The following is a 19,178-nucleotide window of genomic DNA, read 5'->3' as shown; positions in this document are numbered from 1 at the left end:
ATACTTGCAGAGATTTAGGGAGTCATGCAGAAGCTGTCTATCAGGGAAGTGTGTATAAACAAGTCATAACTGGGCCAGGGTGCAGGGTGGAGTTAGGTATTTAATAATTTGGATTTTACCTCTTTAAAACAGCTCTAAAGACTAACAATATTTTATAAGTACCTATTTGTAAGATCCGATCACTGTAATCTCATTGCTTGCAGACCCTTACCATGGCCCCATGTGCCCGGCCCGTCTTCCCCTCCAGTCTCTCCCAGGAGCACTGTGCCCAGCCATCCAGAACAAATATGTGCAAACCAACACCAAGACACGAACCGCATCTGCTCTGTTCGCATTTGTTTACCCAGCACCTGTCATAATGCTCAAGGAACATTTGTTGAATGAATGGAAGAATAAGTGGTCTGGTAAAAGGTTGATTGATACCCCATCTATACCCCTCTTTACCCCAGATCCAATCCTTTTCAGAACCTTTTTTTTAAGTTAAAAAAATTTTTTTTGCAACCATAAAAGTAATGCATAAACTGTGGTAGAACACTTGGAAAAATGCCAGAAGGGACAGAAAAAGATCTATAATCCCACAACCCGCAAACATTTTTTATAGAGTATTTCAGACTCGTGTGTGTGTGTGTGTGTGTGTGTGTGTACATGTGTACATGTGTATCTGTAACTTAATATCTATATGACAACTAAAATGCTTCCTGTCCAGGTAGATGTCTAATAAATTCTACTGGATGACAGGCAGATGGGGCCAAAGGCCAGGAGACAAATACTCCACATCATTTGGAAATGGTTGCAGTTTTCCAAAAAGTTTAGAATGAATGAATTCCATTTTTTGGAAAGTGGTCAGATTTTCAGGGTCTTTTTAAAACATAAATTTTAGCTGTCAGGCTGAGCATCCAGAATCCAAGGATGGGGAGAACATAGGGTATCAGGAGGTCGAGATAGAGGAAGGTGTTCAGAACAAATGTAGATGAGGATAGTGCAAAGGCAGAAATAAACATTTACCAGTTTTGAAACTTTGCCACCTCTATATTCCTGGTTGCCTTTTATTTAAACATTTTTTTAAACTGGTGGACATAGATGGTTTCCAGCTAAATGTAACATCCTTGTGCATATATTTATGTACAATTTATACTTTTCCCCTCATTTTTAAGATGTAATTTTCACATAGTAAAATTTACCCAAGTGTATAGTTCTGTGAGTTTTGACAAACTCATGCAGTCATGTGTTCACCACAATCAAGATATTGAACAGTTCCGTTAGGCAGTGTTCTCCAGAGAAACAGAACCAACAGGATTTGTTTTTGTAGAGAGGAAAAAATTATTATAAGGAATTGACTCACACAATTGTGGAGATGCTAATACAAAATCTGCAGGATGGGCTGGCAGGCTGCCAGCAGAGTTCCATTAGATTTTAGGGCTCAGGAATAATCCCTCTGGGCTCCATTCTCTGTCCTTTCAGCCCACCAGGAGGGCAGACCCGCCACTGAGGCCCTGGGCAGCAGACTGACCTTCTGAATCACCTTGGGGGTCATTCTTTCTTTTCCTTAAAGGATAACATATGTTTGCAACCAGATAGTCCATCCTACAGAATCCCAGAAGTCTGACAGCTTTCCTTCATTTTGTCCCATCTTTGTCCCTTTCAGTCCACGAGTGCAGTATTTCTACTGAGGTGGTGGTTTGGATCTACGAGTGATACCTGTCCTCTCTGTATCATAAGATTGCCCAGCTACATCCTGGGGATTCTCTCCAGAGCACACGTTCTCATTTTTTTATAATATGGATAGGCTGAGAATTTTCCAAGTCTTCAAGTTCTGATTCCTTTTTGCGTAATAATTTCTTCTTCAATTTATCTCTCTCATCTCACATTTTACTATAAGCAGTAAGGAGAAACCAAGCTGAACCTTTAGCACTTTGCTTAGAAATCTCCTCTGCTAAATATCCAAATTCATCACTCACAAGTTCTACCTTGCACAAACCAGTAGAATATGATTCAGCCACGTTCTTTGCCACTGAATAACAAGAATCATCTTTCCACTAGAGTCCAATAACATGTTCCTCATTTCCATCTGAGGCCTCACCAGAAACACCTTTAGTGCCCATGTGTCTACCAACAGTCTTTTTAAGACAATCTATGCTTTTTCTAACATGCATCTCAAAACTCCTCCAACCTCAGACCATTATCCAGTTCCAAAGCACCTTATACATTTTTAAGTATTTGTTACAGTAGCAAATACCTAACATATCATCAGGAAGTGATATAAGAATCACTTCCTGATGATGAGAATCGGTATTAGTTTGCTAGGGCTGCCATCACAAAATACCAATGTGTTCCTACATTTCCTCTTCTTATAAGGACACCAATCAGTTTGGATTGAGGCTCATCCTATTTTAATCACCTCTTAAAGGCTCTATCTCCAAATACAGTCATATTCTAAGGTACTGGGGATTAGGTCTTAAACACATAAATTTGGAGGAGGACACAATTTAGCCCTTAGCAAATTCCATTTCTCTCCCTAAAATTCCCTGTGCCCCTTTGTAGTCAACTCCTCCACACCACCAACCCTAGACAACCACTGACCTGTTTTCTGTTCCTATGGTTTTGCTTTTTCCAGAATGTCATATAAATGAATCATGAGGTATCTAACCTTTTGAGTCCAGCTTTCATTTAGCAAGATACATTTGGGATTCATCCATGCTGTTAAGTGTTTCAATAATTTGTTCCTTTTTGTTGCTAATATTCCATTATATGGATATATTATAGTTTGTTTATCCATTCACCAGTTGAAGGACCCTTGGGTTGTTTTCAGACTTTGGTGATTATGAATAAATATTATAAATATACAAAATCTAATACAATTACATAAATATATTCACATACAGGTTTTTATGTGAAAATAAGTTTCTATATCTCTGGGTAAATACCTAAGGATTGCTTTTTTTTTTTTTTTTTAAAGAGGCGGAGTCTACCTTTGTTGCCCAAGCTGAGTAGCTGGGATTACAGGAGTGAGCCGCTGCACCCACCCTGGGATTGCTTTATAAACTGTTTTCAAACTGCCACGTGTTTCCAAAGTGGTTGTACCATTTTACATTCCTACCAGCAATGCATAAAAGTTCCAGTTGTTCCACATGCTTGCCTACATTTGATATTGTCGGTCTTTCTAATTTTATTTCACTTTAAATGTCTGTAAAGCACATATATTTAAAAAGAAGAATGAGAACATTTAAATGGTAGCTGCCCTTGAAAAGTGGGGAGGAACATAGGACTAGTGGAGTGTTTTAACAAGATTTAACTTTCTGTGATGTTTATGAAAAAAGAACAAAACAAAAAACCATAATAACAAATCCTAGGTAGCAAATTTGGAGTATGGTGTCAGTCTTTATACGTCTCTGTATTTCTCAAAAAATATTTTTGTAGACCTTGTGTGTTAAGTGAGCTATTTCTTTGGTAATGCTGCGTAACAAACAGTTCAGTGGCTTACATTAACAAACATTTCTTTTTTTCCACTTATCGATCTCTGGGTCAGCTGGAGTGGCTCTTTAGGTTAAGGGAGAATTCAGATCTTCTCCACATGGCTCTCATCCCAGGACCAGTGACTGTCCTGGGCATGTCCTTTGTGTGGCATATGGCAGACACACAAGAAGAAAAGCATATTTAAAGCTGTCTCTTACTTTATTTCAGGTCTACTAGTATTCCATTGGTCAAAGCAAGTCATAAGAGCAAGTGAAATACTGATGGGGCAAGGGAAGAAAGAAAGAAAGAATGAATTATAAATTAATTAAAAATTATAAATAAATTTTTTAAAAACCTAACACACTTGGCTACATATCAGTCTGTTGACTTTGTTTAACATTTAGAATTCTTTGCCAAACTTATTCTAAACAGGGATAAGTTATTGTCGCAGGTCTTAACAATCTCATTGTCCAGTTACTTTCGGTCATATTTTAACATCTTTAGCAGGATCAAGATGGAATTTCCCTTGGTTGTCATCTTCTCGGTATTAGAAGAACCCTGCCAAGACTGTTTTGACACTGGCAGCATTTTACTCATCATTCTGTTGATGGTTCCCTTTCCAGAGCAGGCACCAGAGTCATCTTGGGGGCTTGTTAAAACAAAGGTTGCTGAATCCCACCCTAGAGTTTCTGAGGGAATTTAGATGTGGCCTCAGCATTGGGAGTTTTAAAAGTTCTGCAGGTGATAGCACTCTGGGAGGCCGAGGCGGGCGGATTGTTTGAGCTCAGGAGTTCGAGACCAGCCTGAGCAAGAGTGAGACCCTGTCTCACTAAAAATAGAAAGAAAATTATATGGACAGCTAAAAATATATATAGAAAAAATTAGCCGGGCATAGTGGCACATGCCTGTAGTCCCAGCTACTCGGGAGGCTGAGATAGAAGGATTGCTTGAGCCCAGGAGTTTGAGGTTGCTGTGAGCTAGGCTGACGCCACGGCACTCTAGCCTGGGCAACAGAGTGAGACGCTGTCTCAAAAAAGAAAAAAAGTTCTGAAAGTGAGTCCAACTTTGCAGCCATAGTGAAAACCACTTCTAAAAAAATGGTTCTCAAGCTCTGGCAGGCATCAGAATCACCAGGAGGGCTTATTAAAACACAGATTACTGGACCCCACTCCCAGAGTTTGAGTCAGTAGGTTGTGGTAGGGTGGGGCCTGAGAATGTGCATTCTAACAAGTTCCCAGGTGATGCTGAGACTGCTGACCTGGGGACTGGACCTTGAGAACCACTGGCATGGGGCGTTATCAACACTAATAATGGTAAAACCCCTTGTTTCAGTATAGCAAATTGAGTCATCCACAGAAGCTGGAGAGCTTCATGTCAAATTACTGATTGCCAAGCCAGTGCCTGGATGCCCTCCTTCTAAAAAACATCTGTCTCTCTGCTCCCACTTTCAGCTGAGAAGCCTGATGTTGCTTAGCATGCTAGTTCTCAAATAAAAACATTTGTTGGAATTTCCCTTTTAAAATTGTACACAGCTTCTCCATCTTCTCACCAGTATACCAGTGTAGACCCAGAAAACTCCCAAACTCATAGCATAGCGTGTTGCTGCTCTGTACTACCTCCGATAGTGATTTTAATTCTTAATGCACAGTACTAACTTTTTATTTGGGTATAATTTAAACTTCCAGAAAAGCTGCAAGAATAACACAAGGAACTCCCACATATGCTTTGTCCAGATTCTCAAATTTTGCCCTTGTACTCTATGCTTCTCTCTCTCTCTCCCCGTCTCCCTCCCTCCCTCCCCCCCTCCATCTCTCTCTCCCTTTCTCCCCCTCTCTCCCTCTTTCTCCCCCACCCATCATTTTCTGAAAAGTTTGAGAGTAACTTGGAGACGTTGTGACCCTTTACCCCTAAATCCTTTAGTCGTATTTCCTAAGAACAAAGGCATTCTCTTAAATAACCACAGTACAGTTACTAAAATCAAGAAAGTAACATAACATTTCATGTTATTATCTAACCCACAGTATAAATTCAACTTTTGGCTTGTGTCCCCATAATGTCAGTGATAGCCATGTCTGTTTTCCTGGCCCAAGGTTCAATCCACCATCACACAGTGCATTTAAGGTGTTGTGTCTCTTTAGTCTCTTCTAATCTAGCAGAGTTCCTTAGCCTTTCTTTGTCTTGACCTTCACATTTTTTGAGAAGTACAGGCCAGCTATTTTGTAGAATACCCCTCAGTTTGGGTTTGTCTGATGTTTCCTAACAATTAGATTCAGGTTATGCATTTTTGGCAAGAACACCACTAACATTGCATGCCTCATCTCAGAAGGCAGGCCCACCAAATCCATTTGCCCCAATTCTGGTGCTGTTAGCTTCGATTGGCCAGTTTTGGTGGTGTCTGCCAAAACTTTCACTGTAAAGTTACTATTTTTCCCTTTGTAATTAATACATGCTTTGTAGGGAGAGGTTTTGACGCTATTCAAATTTCCTGTTTCTCATCAGATTTTCACCTAGTAGTTTTTTGCAGGCATTGATGATTTTCCACCTCCATCAGTTCTTCCCTTAGTTTCTGCTGCTGAGCTTTAGCTTCCTTGAAATTCTTACTCATGTCTCCCAGCTCATTAATCTTCAGCTAGATCAGAGTTGACATTGTGGCAAGTGCGATTTGTGCCATTGATAACACTGAGGAGAAAGCTGGTGATAGATACAGAGAAGAGACAGTAAAAAAACCATTCTACAAATACTGTTCCTAAAGAAGAGATCAAAACACATGAAAATGCCTGACTCAAGCCATGTATCAAAAACATTCGTACCCCCCTAATATTTTGAAATTAAATTTTTTTTTTTTTTTTTTGAGACAGAGTCTCGCTCTGTTGCCCGGGCTAGAGTGAGTGCCGTGGCGTCAGCCTAGCTCACAGCAACCTCAAACTCCTGGGCTTAAGCGATCCTACCGCCTCAGCCTCCGGAGTAGCTGGGACTACAGGCATGCGCCACCATGCCCGGCTAATTTTTTGTATGTATATATTTTAGTTGTCCATATAATTTCTTTCTATTTTTAGTAGAGACGGGGTCTCACTCTTGCTCAGGCTGGTCTCGAACTCCTGACCTCGAGCGATCCACCCGCCTTGGCCTCCCAAAGTGCTAGGATTACAGGCGTGAGCCACCGCGCCCGGCCTAAAAAATTTTTTAAAGTAATAAATGAAAATGAGAAAAGACAATAAAGTTAAACTGGGCTTTAAAAAAAAACTTGAATTTATGGATCAAAAGAGCCCCTGAATTCTATAAAACTAAATGAAAATTGACACACACCTAGACATCTACAAATTGAATTGCAAGGTTTAGAAGCAGTTTATTTCAAGCACCCATGCAGAGGTGGGGAAAGGCTAGTTCAAGCCAAAGGAACAAAAATAAAGGTAACCTTAGGGTTCTCTCTTTTGCCACGTTAATGCCAGCTCACAGTGGGAAAGGGAGGGTTTGGATAGGGAAAGGTTTATCCCAAGAATCCTATGCCGTGTCCAACTTGCAAAGACCTCAAAAACATCACAGCTCAGAAGGACCTGAAGGCACATTCCGATTCCCTGAACATTTTCTCTCTCCTGCTGCCCTGCAGAGACTCTTGATTTATCTTCGCATCTTTCATAGCCTGCAGCACACTGCCTGCCTCGTATCAGGAGCTACAAAAGTATCTGTTGACACATCTCCTCATTCTCTACTCTCTGCTCCAGTCCGCTGCCGTCTGTGGGTCCCCACACGCTCCGGGCACACGGCACTGGCGATCTCCTGCCCAAATGCTCTTCCCCACAGCCTTTCCCCACAACCTACACGTCTCGCTCCCTGCTTCCTTTGGTCATTGTGAAAATGACTTCATAAGTTATTTTCTCACTGAGACGTCCCTGGTCATCCTGTTTTACATCCTGTTTAACACCCCCACCCCTCTACGTTTCTGCTTTCTCTGACTTGGCTTTTCTCCTTAGCTTTTTTTTTTTTTTGAGACAGAGTCTCACTCTGTTGCCCGGGCTAGAGTGAGTGCCGTGGCGTCAGCCTAGTTCACAGCAACCTCAAACTCCTGGGCTCAAGCAATCCTTCTGCCTCAGCCTCCCGAGTAGCTGGGACTACAGACATGCACCACCATGCCGGGCTAATTTTTTTTCTATATGTATTTTAGCTGTCCAGATAATTTATTTCTATATTTAGTAGAGACGGGGGTCTCACTCTTGCTCAGGCTGGTCTCGAACTCCTGACCTCAAGCAATCCTCTCGCCTAGGCCTCCCAGAGTGCTAGGATTACAGGCGTGAGCCACCGCGCCCGGCCTCTCCTTAGCATTTTCATACTTTATTACAATATTATAATGTATTTTATCTAATACATTTTATCTTATTTAATTATATATTTTATTTATTTATATACAATATATATTCTGTTTGTTTATCTCACTTATGGTCTGTCTCCCCAGCTAGAACGTAAGTGCCATGAGGGTGGGGTTTCTTGCCTACACAGACAAAATTCTCTACTGCCTCCGCAAGACCTAGCGCAGTGCCTGGCACATAGGTACACAAGTACGTGTCCTTATTTATTGTTGTTGACCCATGTCTTCTGCGGGGCCAGGTAGTTCAGCAGCTCACCGATGTCATGGGAGACCCAGGTCCTCTGCCTCTGTGTCATCCTCCACCCCTTGGGCTCCCCGGCTCAGTGCCTGCCACAGAGTCCCCACAGACATCGAACTAGTAAATAAGAGGGTTAAGTTTTATGTCTCTCAGGAGAGGAAAATTCTGTGTAGGAGACATGTTTGGATTTCCTTTCCTTGATGGGCTAGTAGAATGAGCAGAGCTTACTTTTTGCCTTTGCGGTAGTATTTGCTAAGGGGGGGGGGGTGTGAACAGGGGCAGACTTACGTCTTTTCCAATTTTAATTAAGTTCGTACTTGCCCCCGCTTCCACTGTATATAAATCTTTCAACCTTATTTTCTGCACTCACCAGCTCCTTCTGGAATAGTTTGCTAATTTTAAGACAGACGTGGGGGAAGAGCATGTAATTTAGGGTAATTTAGAGACAGGTGGCCAGAAAATGGTGAGGTGGCCAGAAACTGTGGCATGTGAGGAAGATCAGAGAAGACTCGAGGAACAGGGTGGCTCCTTACAGTGCTCGGCGGGTTCTCACTAGGCAGAGGAAGCACTTAGGTAAGTGGTGTGCCAGTGTATGGGGAGAGAAAGGAGGCATCCCAGGAATGTGTTTAAGGAACAGCTTTCTGAGACCTGGAATGGATGCGAGCGAAGAAAGTTGTTCTCTGTAGGAGAAGCTTGAGCAGTGAATCCAAGTGGGGAGCTCCAAAAAGGAGTGCAGGCACGGCATGCTCCATGGAGTTACAGGTGGAGGGGAGGAGAAAAATCATTGATAAATTTTAATCTAAAAACATCAGGAAGAAATTCATCTTTATCGTGTGGAATGTGAGGTATGCTGGAGGAAAATTGGGAGCTCCTCCTTGTGGGTGATCAGTAGCAGGGACGTCACGTGTTTGTTGGTTTTCAGCTTATGCAGCATACTTCAGTGCACCTGAGCAGGTTGCTTGGTTTTAACTAAAATAACCCTCCAGGAAATGTACAAGTAGCTTGGAAAGATTCCTGCAACAAACCCTAGATTGAAATACTATTACTAAGAGCACAAGCAAGAAAAGAACATGGCAAAACTGACATTTTGTAGTAATTGGGTCATGTGACCAAAAAAATTTAGAGACCCCTGGCCCAGCTGATCATCTCCAAATATAAGAATCAGAATAATATTGAATATTGCAGCTGGAGCCAAAATGTCCTTGGAGATCCTCCTTCAGGCCCCTCATTTTGCAGTTGAGCAATCTCAGCAGGGACCCCTGTCTTGAGCAGAACAGGTCCACTCATGGCCATTTCAAATCTTATTTTCCTCCCATGGGGATTTGCAAAGCTGTGAACGGGTGATGTTTTAGGTACAATTCTAGTTTCCTTTTCCCCCGAATCCTGCTTTAAGACATAGTCTCTTGAAAACAGTTTTGGCCGCCCAAAGAGAAGGTTGCCTCCGTCAGTAAACAGACATTTGAGTGTGATTTCTTTAGATCAGCCTCGACAAGTGGGAAAATTTTTTAAATTTTTAAAGGACAGAGTTTTTAAATATATAAAATTACGTACAGTTAGCAATCCAATGAAACTGAGTCTCTTAAACTTGGGCAGACTGTTGGTGAGTCTGTGACTCCTCTGAGTGATGGTAAAAGTTCAGGGTCATCTCTGCCTGCACTGTAAGCCCCGTGTACTTCTGATCTCTGGATTAGGGTTAAGAAGAAAAGACAATAGTGAGTGAACAATAGGAGTCGGTGGCCTTGTCAGGGCTTCAAACAAGTTATTAGGAGAGGCAGCTGGAGGAGAGTCAGGAAGAACTTTTTAGGGGGTGACTCATGGAGGAGGGGCGGATGCTGGGTCTGTGGAGGAACTGTATGGAGTTGGCTTCACTTTGAGCTTGAAAGTAAGTCCTCAAGAGTGATAGGACAGGCCGGGCGTGGTAGCTCACGCCTGTAATCCTAGCACTCTGGGAGGCCGAGGTGGACAGATCATTTGAGCTCAGGAGTTCAAGACCAGCCTGAGCAAGAGCGAGACCCCGTCTCTACTAAAAATAGAAAGAAATTATCTGGAGAACCAAAAATATATATAGAAAAAATTAGCCGGGCATGGTGGCACATCCCAGCTACTCGGGAGACTGAGGCAGGAGGATTGCTTGAGTCCAGGAGTTTGAGGTTGCTGTGAGCTAAGCTGACACCCTGGCACTCTAGCCCGGGCAACAGAGTGAGACTCTGTCTCAACAAAAAAAAAAAAAAAAAAGAAAGTGATAGGACACGATGCTTCCTAGGGAGCCAGTTTAAAGAAGAGCTTTGGCTTGAAACCACAGAAACAAACTGAAAGAGACAAGAAACGCTTAGACTAGGAAAGCGCTAGGTCTGTAGGACTTGCCAGAAGGATTTAAGGTCGGAGGTGGCTCTGAGATGCTCTTTGTATAGATCTGGATTCAGCTGCCTGGCCGAGCTTGCACCTGTGCCTTCACTTGTGCATGTGCTGGGGTTATCTACTGAGAAGTGTGCAGAGGTGCCTTGCATTCCTAATCCCAAAGAGAGAGCAGTTCCAATCCCTGAAGCCACATCTGCTTCCCACGGTTTCCTCCCAGTTCATTTTCTAGGCAATGATGCCACCTAATGGAGAACTGAATAACTCACAGAGCATTTAGATGACTATAGATTTCCAAATACAACTCACATTTCCCTGCTTTGTGCTTAACTCTGCGCCCATTCAGTGCAGTTTGCCAGGTTCTGAAGAGCCAAAAGCTCTTCAGGCCACAGCACACGGGCAGTCAGGATTCATAATATTATCTCTTGTTTTAAGATGGCTATAAATGATGTAAATAAATGTAAATTAAAAAACAATGCACAGAAAGTCTGGATGAAGGTACCAAAATGATGATAGTGACTAGGTTAGGATGGTATGATTGTGTTTTCTAAGTGCTTTATGATACAAGTTGTATTTCTTTCTTAGAAAATTTCTTTTTTTTTTTTTTTTTTGAGACAGAGTCTCACTCTGTTGCCCAGGCTAGAGTGAGTGCCGTGGCATCAGCCTAGCTCACAGCAACCTCAAACTCCTGAGCTCAAGCAATCCTCCTGTCTCAGCCTCCCGAGTAGCTGGGACTACAGGCATGCGCCACCATGCCCGGCTAATTTTTTTCTATATATATTTTTAGCTGTCCATATAATTTCTTTCTATTTTTTAGTAGAGATGGGGTCTCGCTCTTGCTCAGGCTGGTCTCGAACTCCTGAGCTCAAACGATCCGCCCACCTCGGCCTCCCAGAGTGCTAGGATTACAGGCGTGAGCCACCGCGCCCGGCCAGAAAATTTCTTATTCATCGTATATATTTTTAAGTAGTAGATAATATAGAAAGGGGGCTGATAAAAATATAGTCATTGACTAGAAAAAAAATTTTTTTATATAAAAACAAGGCCAGGCATGGTGGCTTATACCTGTAATCCTAGCAGTCTGGGAGGCTGAGGCAGGAGGATTGCTTGAGGTCAAGAGCTTGAGAGCCTGTCTCTACAAAAAATACAAAAATTAGCCAGGCGTGATGCTGTTTGCCTGTAGTCCCAGCTACTTGGAAGGCTGAGGCAGGAGGATCACTTGAGTCCAGGAGTTTGAGGTTGCAGTGAGTACAATGACGCCACTGCACTCTAGCCCAGGCAACAGAGTGAGACCTTGTCTCAAAAAATAATAATAACAATACAATTAAAAAATAAAAAAATCACCCATAGTTTTACCACTCAAACAGCTACCTACATTTTGATGTGCTTCTATTAAGTACTTTTTTATCATAGAGTTTATGTATCTTTTTTTAAATTACAATCATTCTATGTGATTCTTCTGTCATTTACTTTCACTTTGTTAATAATTCTATTCTATTTATAATACTAAAATAATTTTGATGCATTGGGTTCCTAGAAATCTGATCTTAAAATAATTGTTTTATACTTTTTGTGCTATGCTTGTGCTATATTTTCATGTGTATGGAGATAGCTTCAAAAATCAATAAGTGAACAGGTGGACACAGTAAGATGAACAGTTTTAAATTTATTATGCAACTTCAAATGAGCCCACTGTTGGAGGTGAGATGCGGTTTGCCCAGCAGGGCGCAGCCGTTTGCGCGCGCCACCTAGTGGTAGTGGTCATGAACAGTCTGAATTCTCTGCTTAGCCTATTGTCTGGCACAAAGGACGTCTACGAAATGTTCAGATTAGGGTTTGCATCATGAGCACCAAACAGGAACCATATGAAAGGGAAGAGGGCTCGTGGAACCCATGAAATGAAAAAGTTCACATGGGAAGATAGCTGTTTGGAATTCCAGCCCTTGGGCCACCTCCAAATCATCTTTTTAAATCTTTTTAAACAAATCTTTTCTCCACTTATAACTCATTCACCTTATTATCACAAAAAATAATGTGCTTTCTCTCTCACAGATATGTTTGAGTAGGCTCTTGGGGAGGCAGATTGTTCAAGAGAAAACACGGTTGTTTGTGAGAGGCATGAAGAGCTGATGTGAATCCCAGCTGTGTCCCAAGCTAAGTCCCTTAATCTCTCTGAGCTCAGTTTCCTCATCTCTAAAATGGGGATGATCACAGCTTCTTTGCTAGATTATAATAAGGACTAGACATTATGCCTGGCGCTGTCCTTGTAGTGTGGATGCTTAATAAAGTGTAGCTGTTTTTATGGTACAGAGCCATATGGGCTGGATGCCTATAATCTCAGCACTTTGGGAGGCCAAGGCAGGAAGATCAATTGGGGCCAGGAGTTTGAGACCAGCCTGGACAACATAGTGAGACCCCATCTCTCAAAAAAAAAAAAAAAAACACCAAAACAATCAGCTGGGCATGGTGGCACACACCTGAAGTCCCAGCTACTCTGGAGGCTGAGGCAGGAGAATCTCTTGAGCCCAAGTTCAATACTGAAATATGCTATGATCACACCACAGCACTCCAGCTGTGTGACAGAGTGAGAGACTCTGTCTCTAAAAAGAAAAAAAAAAGAGCTTTATTATTGAGTCAGAATAGGTGAAAACAATTAAAAAGTTAATTCAGTTTACCAATTCTAGGATGCACAGGTTTTTCACATTTTAACATCTCTGAAATCAAGATGCATTCATGGCATGCCAGTGTTTTTTTCTTTCTTCGTAGCTATATGAAATAATGGTACTCTTAACATTTGGTGGTGTTTTAAATAAAATGTGGTAACTAGGTCACCTGAGTGAAGTGCTACAGAGAGAGGTGTTTTACGTGCTGTGGGGTCGTGCCTGTGAGGCCGGAATGTGGTGACTGCTCACTGAGGTCTGATGGAGACAATCCCCACTGCTCTGTTCTCTTCTCAGACTTAACTTGGGAGCTGCCATTTCTCTGATGTTTATTTGGAAAGTGTGTGTTGAACCTTTTCAGATTCACAGGTCGTCGCCCAGCAGCCTGTGGCACCTGCCAGCGCACAGTGTACAGGAAGGGAATGTCGGGGGCTGCCTGGGAGAGGGTGTGCTGAAGGGTGGCAGATCCCTTCTCGAATTCTGTTGCTGCCACCTCTCACGGGCTGTTCTGAGGACTGATGGGATGTTACATGGGAAATACCTGGCACATACTCGACTCAGTAAACAACAGCTGACTTTACTCTCCATCTCCTTGGCAACTGTGCCTTGTCTTTTTTCTCTCTTTCAGTCTAATAAAGTTCCTGTTGTCCAGCACCCACATCACATGCATCCACTGACACCCCTCATCACCTACAGCAACGACCACTTCTCCCCTGGCTCCCCTCCCACACACCTCTCCCCGGAGATCGATCCAAAGACAGGTGAGTGGTCTGCCGCTCGGGCAGTGCCCCTGCAGGGTGGGCAGGCGTTCCTTGGCGGGGGAGCATGACAGCCCTTGAGTGAGGCAGACCTGGCTTCCAGTCATGCCTCCAAGTCTCGAGAGTCCCCACCCTTTACACCACAGGGTCATGGCCATGGTGAGGACCGAAGGGAATTACCATAAGCGTGTGGGGCTGCTCTGTCGAAGTCTAGCCCAGCTGCGGGCTGTGCTTCTCCAAGCCAAGACCTTTGCCCTGAACTGGACATTTTCAAATAAAGTAATCAGTCTAGCCAGACTTATAAATATAGCTATAAAGCATTGAGGCTGAGCTGGCTGTTATTTTTTTTTTTACTCTCCCATCAGACCTGTCCATCCCAGGGAGCCACGGTCTTCATAGCAAGTCCACAGAATCGCCGTGGGTGGTGACGCATTTTTGGTGCCCCTCTTTGGGGAAATAATGGTTACAAGTTACAGATAATAAGGAGGACAGATGTGGAATAGAAACCCAAAGTTTATTTCTCCGTGAAGGAGGCAGGTTTTCTGGCAAGTTGGTTAAAGGCTGGCTGGGGCTGCCACAGCTCCCTCTCTTACAAGCCCCCTGCGTGCCGGGCGGCTGGGAGTTACTCCTGCCCACAGAGATGGGATCTGCGTGGCCACAAAGAAGATGCATTAGTCTGACCCTCCCTGAACGTGTCCTTGACTGACTAGCCAGAGCTGCCAGGGAGGTGACAGAGAGCAAGGGTGATGAGAGGAAAGGGCCTTCCAGGCTCCAGAGCGCCAGGGCCACAGGACATGGGGCAAGACGCCCCCAGATGATGTTCTTTAAGGTGATGCCTTAAAGTCTGACACCTCTCTCTTTGGAAGCAGGAATCCCCCGGCCCCACCACCCATCTGAGCTGTCACCATATTACCCACTCTCTCCCGGAGCTGTCGGACAAATCCCCCACCCCCTCGGCTGGCTCGTCCCACAGTAAGGAAACTTGCAGCCTTTCTCGCCCTTGTTCCTTCCTTGCGCTGCGCTCTGCCTCTGTGCCCCCAGCCTGCCCTCCCACCAAGCCCCCTCAGAGGAAACGCCCAGGACCGAGACCGCTCCGGGAGGCTGGCTCCCGACGTTTCCTTCCCACCTGCCCCTGTCCTCACCCTTTCTTCCCAGCCCCCTCTCCCTCCTGACTTTCCCGACGTGCTAACCAGGTTTCCTTGCTCCCGGCCCTCACAGGCAAGGACAGCCCATGTACTCCCTTCCTCCTGGTGGCTTCCGGCACCCTTACCCTGCCCTCGCCATGAACGCCTCCATGTCCAGGTGAGTCCCGGGATGCTTGTCTGCTGGTGGCCGTGCTGTGTCTGGCTGTGAAACAGCCTTTCTCTTCAGTGACCGAGAAGGCATGGGCTCACCCTTCCTCCCGCCTCTCTGCAATAAGGAGCCTTCCCATGGCCCACGCGCCTGACCCCCAGGTGGGAACGGAGACCATAGGTCACTCTTTCCCATCTCTCGAAGAGAATAATTTCAAAGCCCTCGCACTCTCCCCTCCTGCCGTGGACTTAGTGGCATAGAAGCGTTTTGAGTACAGATGCTCTTTGACTCAAGGTGGGGTTATGTCCCGGTAAACCCAGTGTAAATTGAAAATATCGTAAGTCACTTTCACCTTACAATATTTTCGATTAACAGTGGGTTTACCCAGACATAACCCCATCTAAGTCAAGGAGTGTACTAAATGCATACTGTTTTTGTACCCTCATAAAGCAAAAAAAAAATCATAAATTGGAAATGTCTTACTCCATATCACACTGATGCCAGAGACTGGGACAAGATAAATTTTTTCTGAAATAATGTCAAGAGAGGAGACGGTGAAAGAGGATTTCCGTCTCAGGGGCTGGCTCTACCTGACAATGGGACCACCAGTGACAGAGGAAATGCCACCCGCAGCATAAGCCCTTATTTCCCCCTGTGTACCCTGGCCTCTGACCCTCTACTTTTGTGTGTTTCATCCTACCTGTTTCCAGCACCAGATATAGGTACCCTGGGTATTTGGCGAGGGTCAGGGGGGATTGTTAGGTGTTTCCCAAACCTGGTTTTCTAGAAGACAGCGAGTGGCCTTCTGTTCCTCAAACTATGCCACAGCAGAGGTGTTTACATGCCTATGCTCTCAGGGAAGGGAGCCACCCATGTCCTCTGCTGGGTGACAGGCATTCAGCCTGAGTCCCTCTGTTGTCGTCTGTTCCCACCTGATACGCAGCCTGGTTTCCAGTCGGTTCTCCCCTCACATGGTGGCTCCCGCCCATCCCGGTCTGCCCACCTCAGGGATCCCCCACCCCGCCATCGTCTCGCCCATCGTCAAGCAGGAACCAGCACCGCCCAGCCTGAGCCCCGCGGTGAGCGCGTAAGTAAGAGGCAGCCAGTCGGGGCGGGAGGGCAGTCCTGGGGGGCAGTCTCTGAGCAGCAGATGCGTTTGTGTTTCTCTCCGGGTCCCGTCTGGCAGGCAGCCCAGCAGCCCCTCAGCCAGGTCCTCTCCCTTGGGAATCATTCCCTCCGACTTGCTGTGGTCCCGTCCTTTCAGGGACATCGTGCATCTTGTCTCCCATTAAGGAGAGTTTTACAACCAGATTTTAGTGGCTGAAAGAGAACCTGAGAAAGCTTTTAGCTCCCCTCACCACCCTCCCCCATATTACACATGAAAATGTGAGGCCCAGAAAGGAAAAAGTATTTTCTTTCCAGCTGAGCTGAGCACCAGGGCCCTGCCTTGTCCACCATGCCATGAAGATGACAGGAGGCCAGTCGGTGCTCCACGGCCACGGAGAGCCCCCTTGTGTCTTCTGAGTACCCTGTGCCCCTTCCTGTCACCCGTGGCCAGCGCCTGCCAGCTCGAGGGGAGTTAATCACAGCTCTCCCACCACCCTCTGCCTTGTGTCAGGACATGAGAGTGTAGAATTTCAAAGAATATGGCTTGAAGATCACTCAGAGGGTGGGAACTACTTGGGGAAGATGCTCAAGTGCCGGAGCAGCCACGGGGCCACGCGAGTGGCATCCCAGCAGCTCACGAGCCGTCCCCAGAGGCAGTGACTGGTGAGCCGGATGCCTCCTGACACATGCTAACCTGCAGCCATGTGCCTTCCCAGGAAATCGCCGGTCACCGTGAAAAAGGAGGAAGAAAAGAAACCCCACGTGAAGAAGCCTCTTAATGCCTTCATGTTATACATGAAGGAGATGAGGGCCAAGGTGGTGGCTGAGTGCACGCTGAAGGAAAGCGCAGCCATCAACCAAATCCTGGGGCGGAAGGTAAGGCCCGCCCGCCCCTACCCTCCAGGCGGCGGGGTCGGCCAGCATCCCAGCACTGACCGCCCTTGCCGTCTCTGGCCCTCCCTCCCTCAGTGGCACAACCTTTCTCGAGAAGAACAGGCCAAGTACTACGAGCTGGCCCGGAAGGAGCGGCAGCTTCACTCCCAGCTCTACCCGACCTGGTCAGCGCGGGACAACTACGTAAGTGCTCGCCCTGGGCAGGGGGACACTCAGACCCCAGGAGCAGCCTCTGCATGGGGGGGAGGAGAAAAGGAAAGCAACTACATTTATAGAAGGCTCTTAAGACAGGGAGAAGCCCATATTTCTCTAGAAATAGGGAAGGCATTTTAAATTCTTAAGAGGTCAACAAGATATCCTGAGGCCAGACTTAAATTCGTGTCATTACCATTTTAACTGGACTCCACTTTTGATTCCGTAACACAGGGCGCAGTGCTAGCCTGGGGCCCAGAGACCAGCGTATGAGCCTCAGGGGAGCTTGTCTATAAACTTCTGGAAACTAGGCAGATTTTTGAATATATGTCCTTATTTGCTTTTTTTCTGGTAAGAGAATCCATGGCTGCATCAGATTTTCAAAGAGACCTGGGACCCATCAAAAAAGGTTAAGAACCGCTGTTTTAGTCCTGGCACGGTGGTTCACACCTGTAACCCCAGCACTTTGGGAGCCCGAGGTGGGAGGATCATTTGAGGCCAGGAGTTGGAGACCAGCCTGAGCAACATAGCAAGACCCCATCTTTACCAAAAAATAGAAAAAGCAGCAAGGTGTGGTGGTGCGTGCCTGTAGTCCCAGCTACTCAGGAGGCTGAGCCAGGAGGATCTCAGGAAAAAAAAGAATCACTGTTCTGTTCTAGGAAGAGAAACAGAAAACAAGCCTGAAGGGCAGGGGCAGGAGGAAGTCTTCCAGGAAGGCCTGGACAGCCGGCCTGGAGGGGAAAAGTGTCTGTGTGGGGACTGAGGCTCCCTCCGCCTCCGGTCCCACTCCCCTCCAGTGCCCTCACCAGGGGGCCAAGAGCAGTAGGAACGATGTCCTGTCTTCTCCCCGATCGGGGGTCCCCCCGATGAGTTGGCTTTATTCCCTCCCTGCTTACCTGTTCCTTTGGCCATCTCTCCCAGGGTAAGAAAAAGAAGAGGAAGAGAGAAAAGCAGCTGTCCCAGACACAGTCCCAGGCGCAGGTCCAAGAGGCAGAGGGTGAGTCCGGGGCCACTGCCCTCTTCACTCTCCTTCCTGCCGAGGCAGCGTGGTGGGTCCGTGCTGTCTTCTAACAGCTGTCATTGGCAGGGCTCTGCCTCTTCGTAGCCTCAGCCTACTCAGGTGGTGTTATTACCCTTTTTAGAGGTGGCCGATTAAGAGACTCGGAGAAGTTAAGGGATTTTCCAAGTCACTCTGCTTGTCAAGTGGTGGCAACAGGATTTGAACCCAGGACGGTCTCGCTTCAAAACGTGGGCGCTTTTCAATTCGACTGAGTTGCATCCTACTTCAGGGTTAATGGAGTGTGGTTGAAATTGTCCTTGAAGTTTCCGTAGGAGGGCAGCACATGAGAGGCTGGCGTACCAGCTAGCAGTGAATCCGGTAGAGTCAGGCTTTCCTCCAATGTTTCTTTGGCTGAACACCAAAAGAAATGGTTTGCTTAGGTTTAGGGGCCAGTTTGTGTCCAAAATCTGTGCTAAATCTTTTTATACCAAAATCGCACCTAGCACAGAGAGGTGCCCACATTGTGACAAGTATTTGGGTCACGCCCCCATCTCCTGCTCACTCTAGGACAAGTGTACAGCTGCTTGCACCATCAAAAGTGCTCTCCATCTCCCATTTCTTCCCTCCTTGTATCTACATAATGTGAGAGACATCTACATAGGAGTACATGTAAGCGAAAAATGTCTAATATGCAAAACCCACTGCATGCCATGCTGCTCAGCAGGTGTGTACTATCTCTGTACCATTGAGCCAAAGATTGTAAAGGAAATTGAGTAGAGATCCATTCCAAAAGTTAGGACATTTAGGAAAGGAAGACTGAGCTGTTTTCCCTTACTAAGTCTTTGTTGGTTTGAGCGTTGCCCCT

At 45.6% G+C, this 19,178-nt stretch overlaps 1 protein-coding gene across 1 annotated transcript in view; it reads left to right on the top strand.

Annotated features, from left to right (window-relative positions):
* The window catches only part of TCF7L1 (transcription factor 7 like 1), a 150,932-nt gene that overhangs the window by 130,188 nt on the left and 1,566 nt on the right, over positions 1–19,178 (top strand). Inside the window, exons 5-11 of the mRNA XM_069495184.1 lie at positions 13,698–13,830; positions 14,697–14,799; positions 15,046–15,129; positions 16,064–16,207; positions 16,944–17,103; positions 17,197–17,304; positions 18,235–18,310. Of these exons, the coding sequence (XP_069351285.1) occupies positions 13,698–13,830; positions 14,697–14,799; positions 15,046–15,129; positions 16,064–16,207; positions 16,944–17,103; positions 17,197–17,304; positions 18,235–18,310 (808 nt within the window). The remainder of the gene's footprint in view (positions 1–13,697; positions 13,831–14,696; positions 14,800–15,045; positions 15,130–16,063; positions 16,208–16,943; positions 17,104–17,196; positions 17,305–18,234; positions 18,311–19,178) is intronic.

Source organism: Eulemur rufifrons, chromosome 19 (genome assembly GCF_041146395.1).
Source record: "Eulemur rufifrons isolate Redbay chromosome 19, OSU_ERuf_1, whole genome shotgun sequence".
Lineage (NCBI taxonomy): Eukaryota > Metazoa > Chordata > Mammalia > Primates > Lemuridae > Eulemur > Eulemur rufifrons.
Note: the sequence above shows the minus strand (reverse complement) of the source record. Positions and strands in the feature narration are given on the sequence as shown.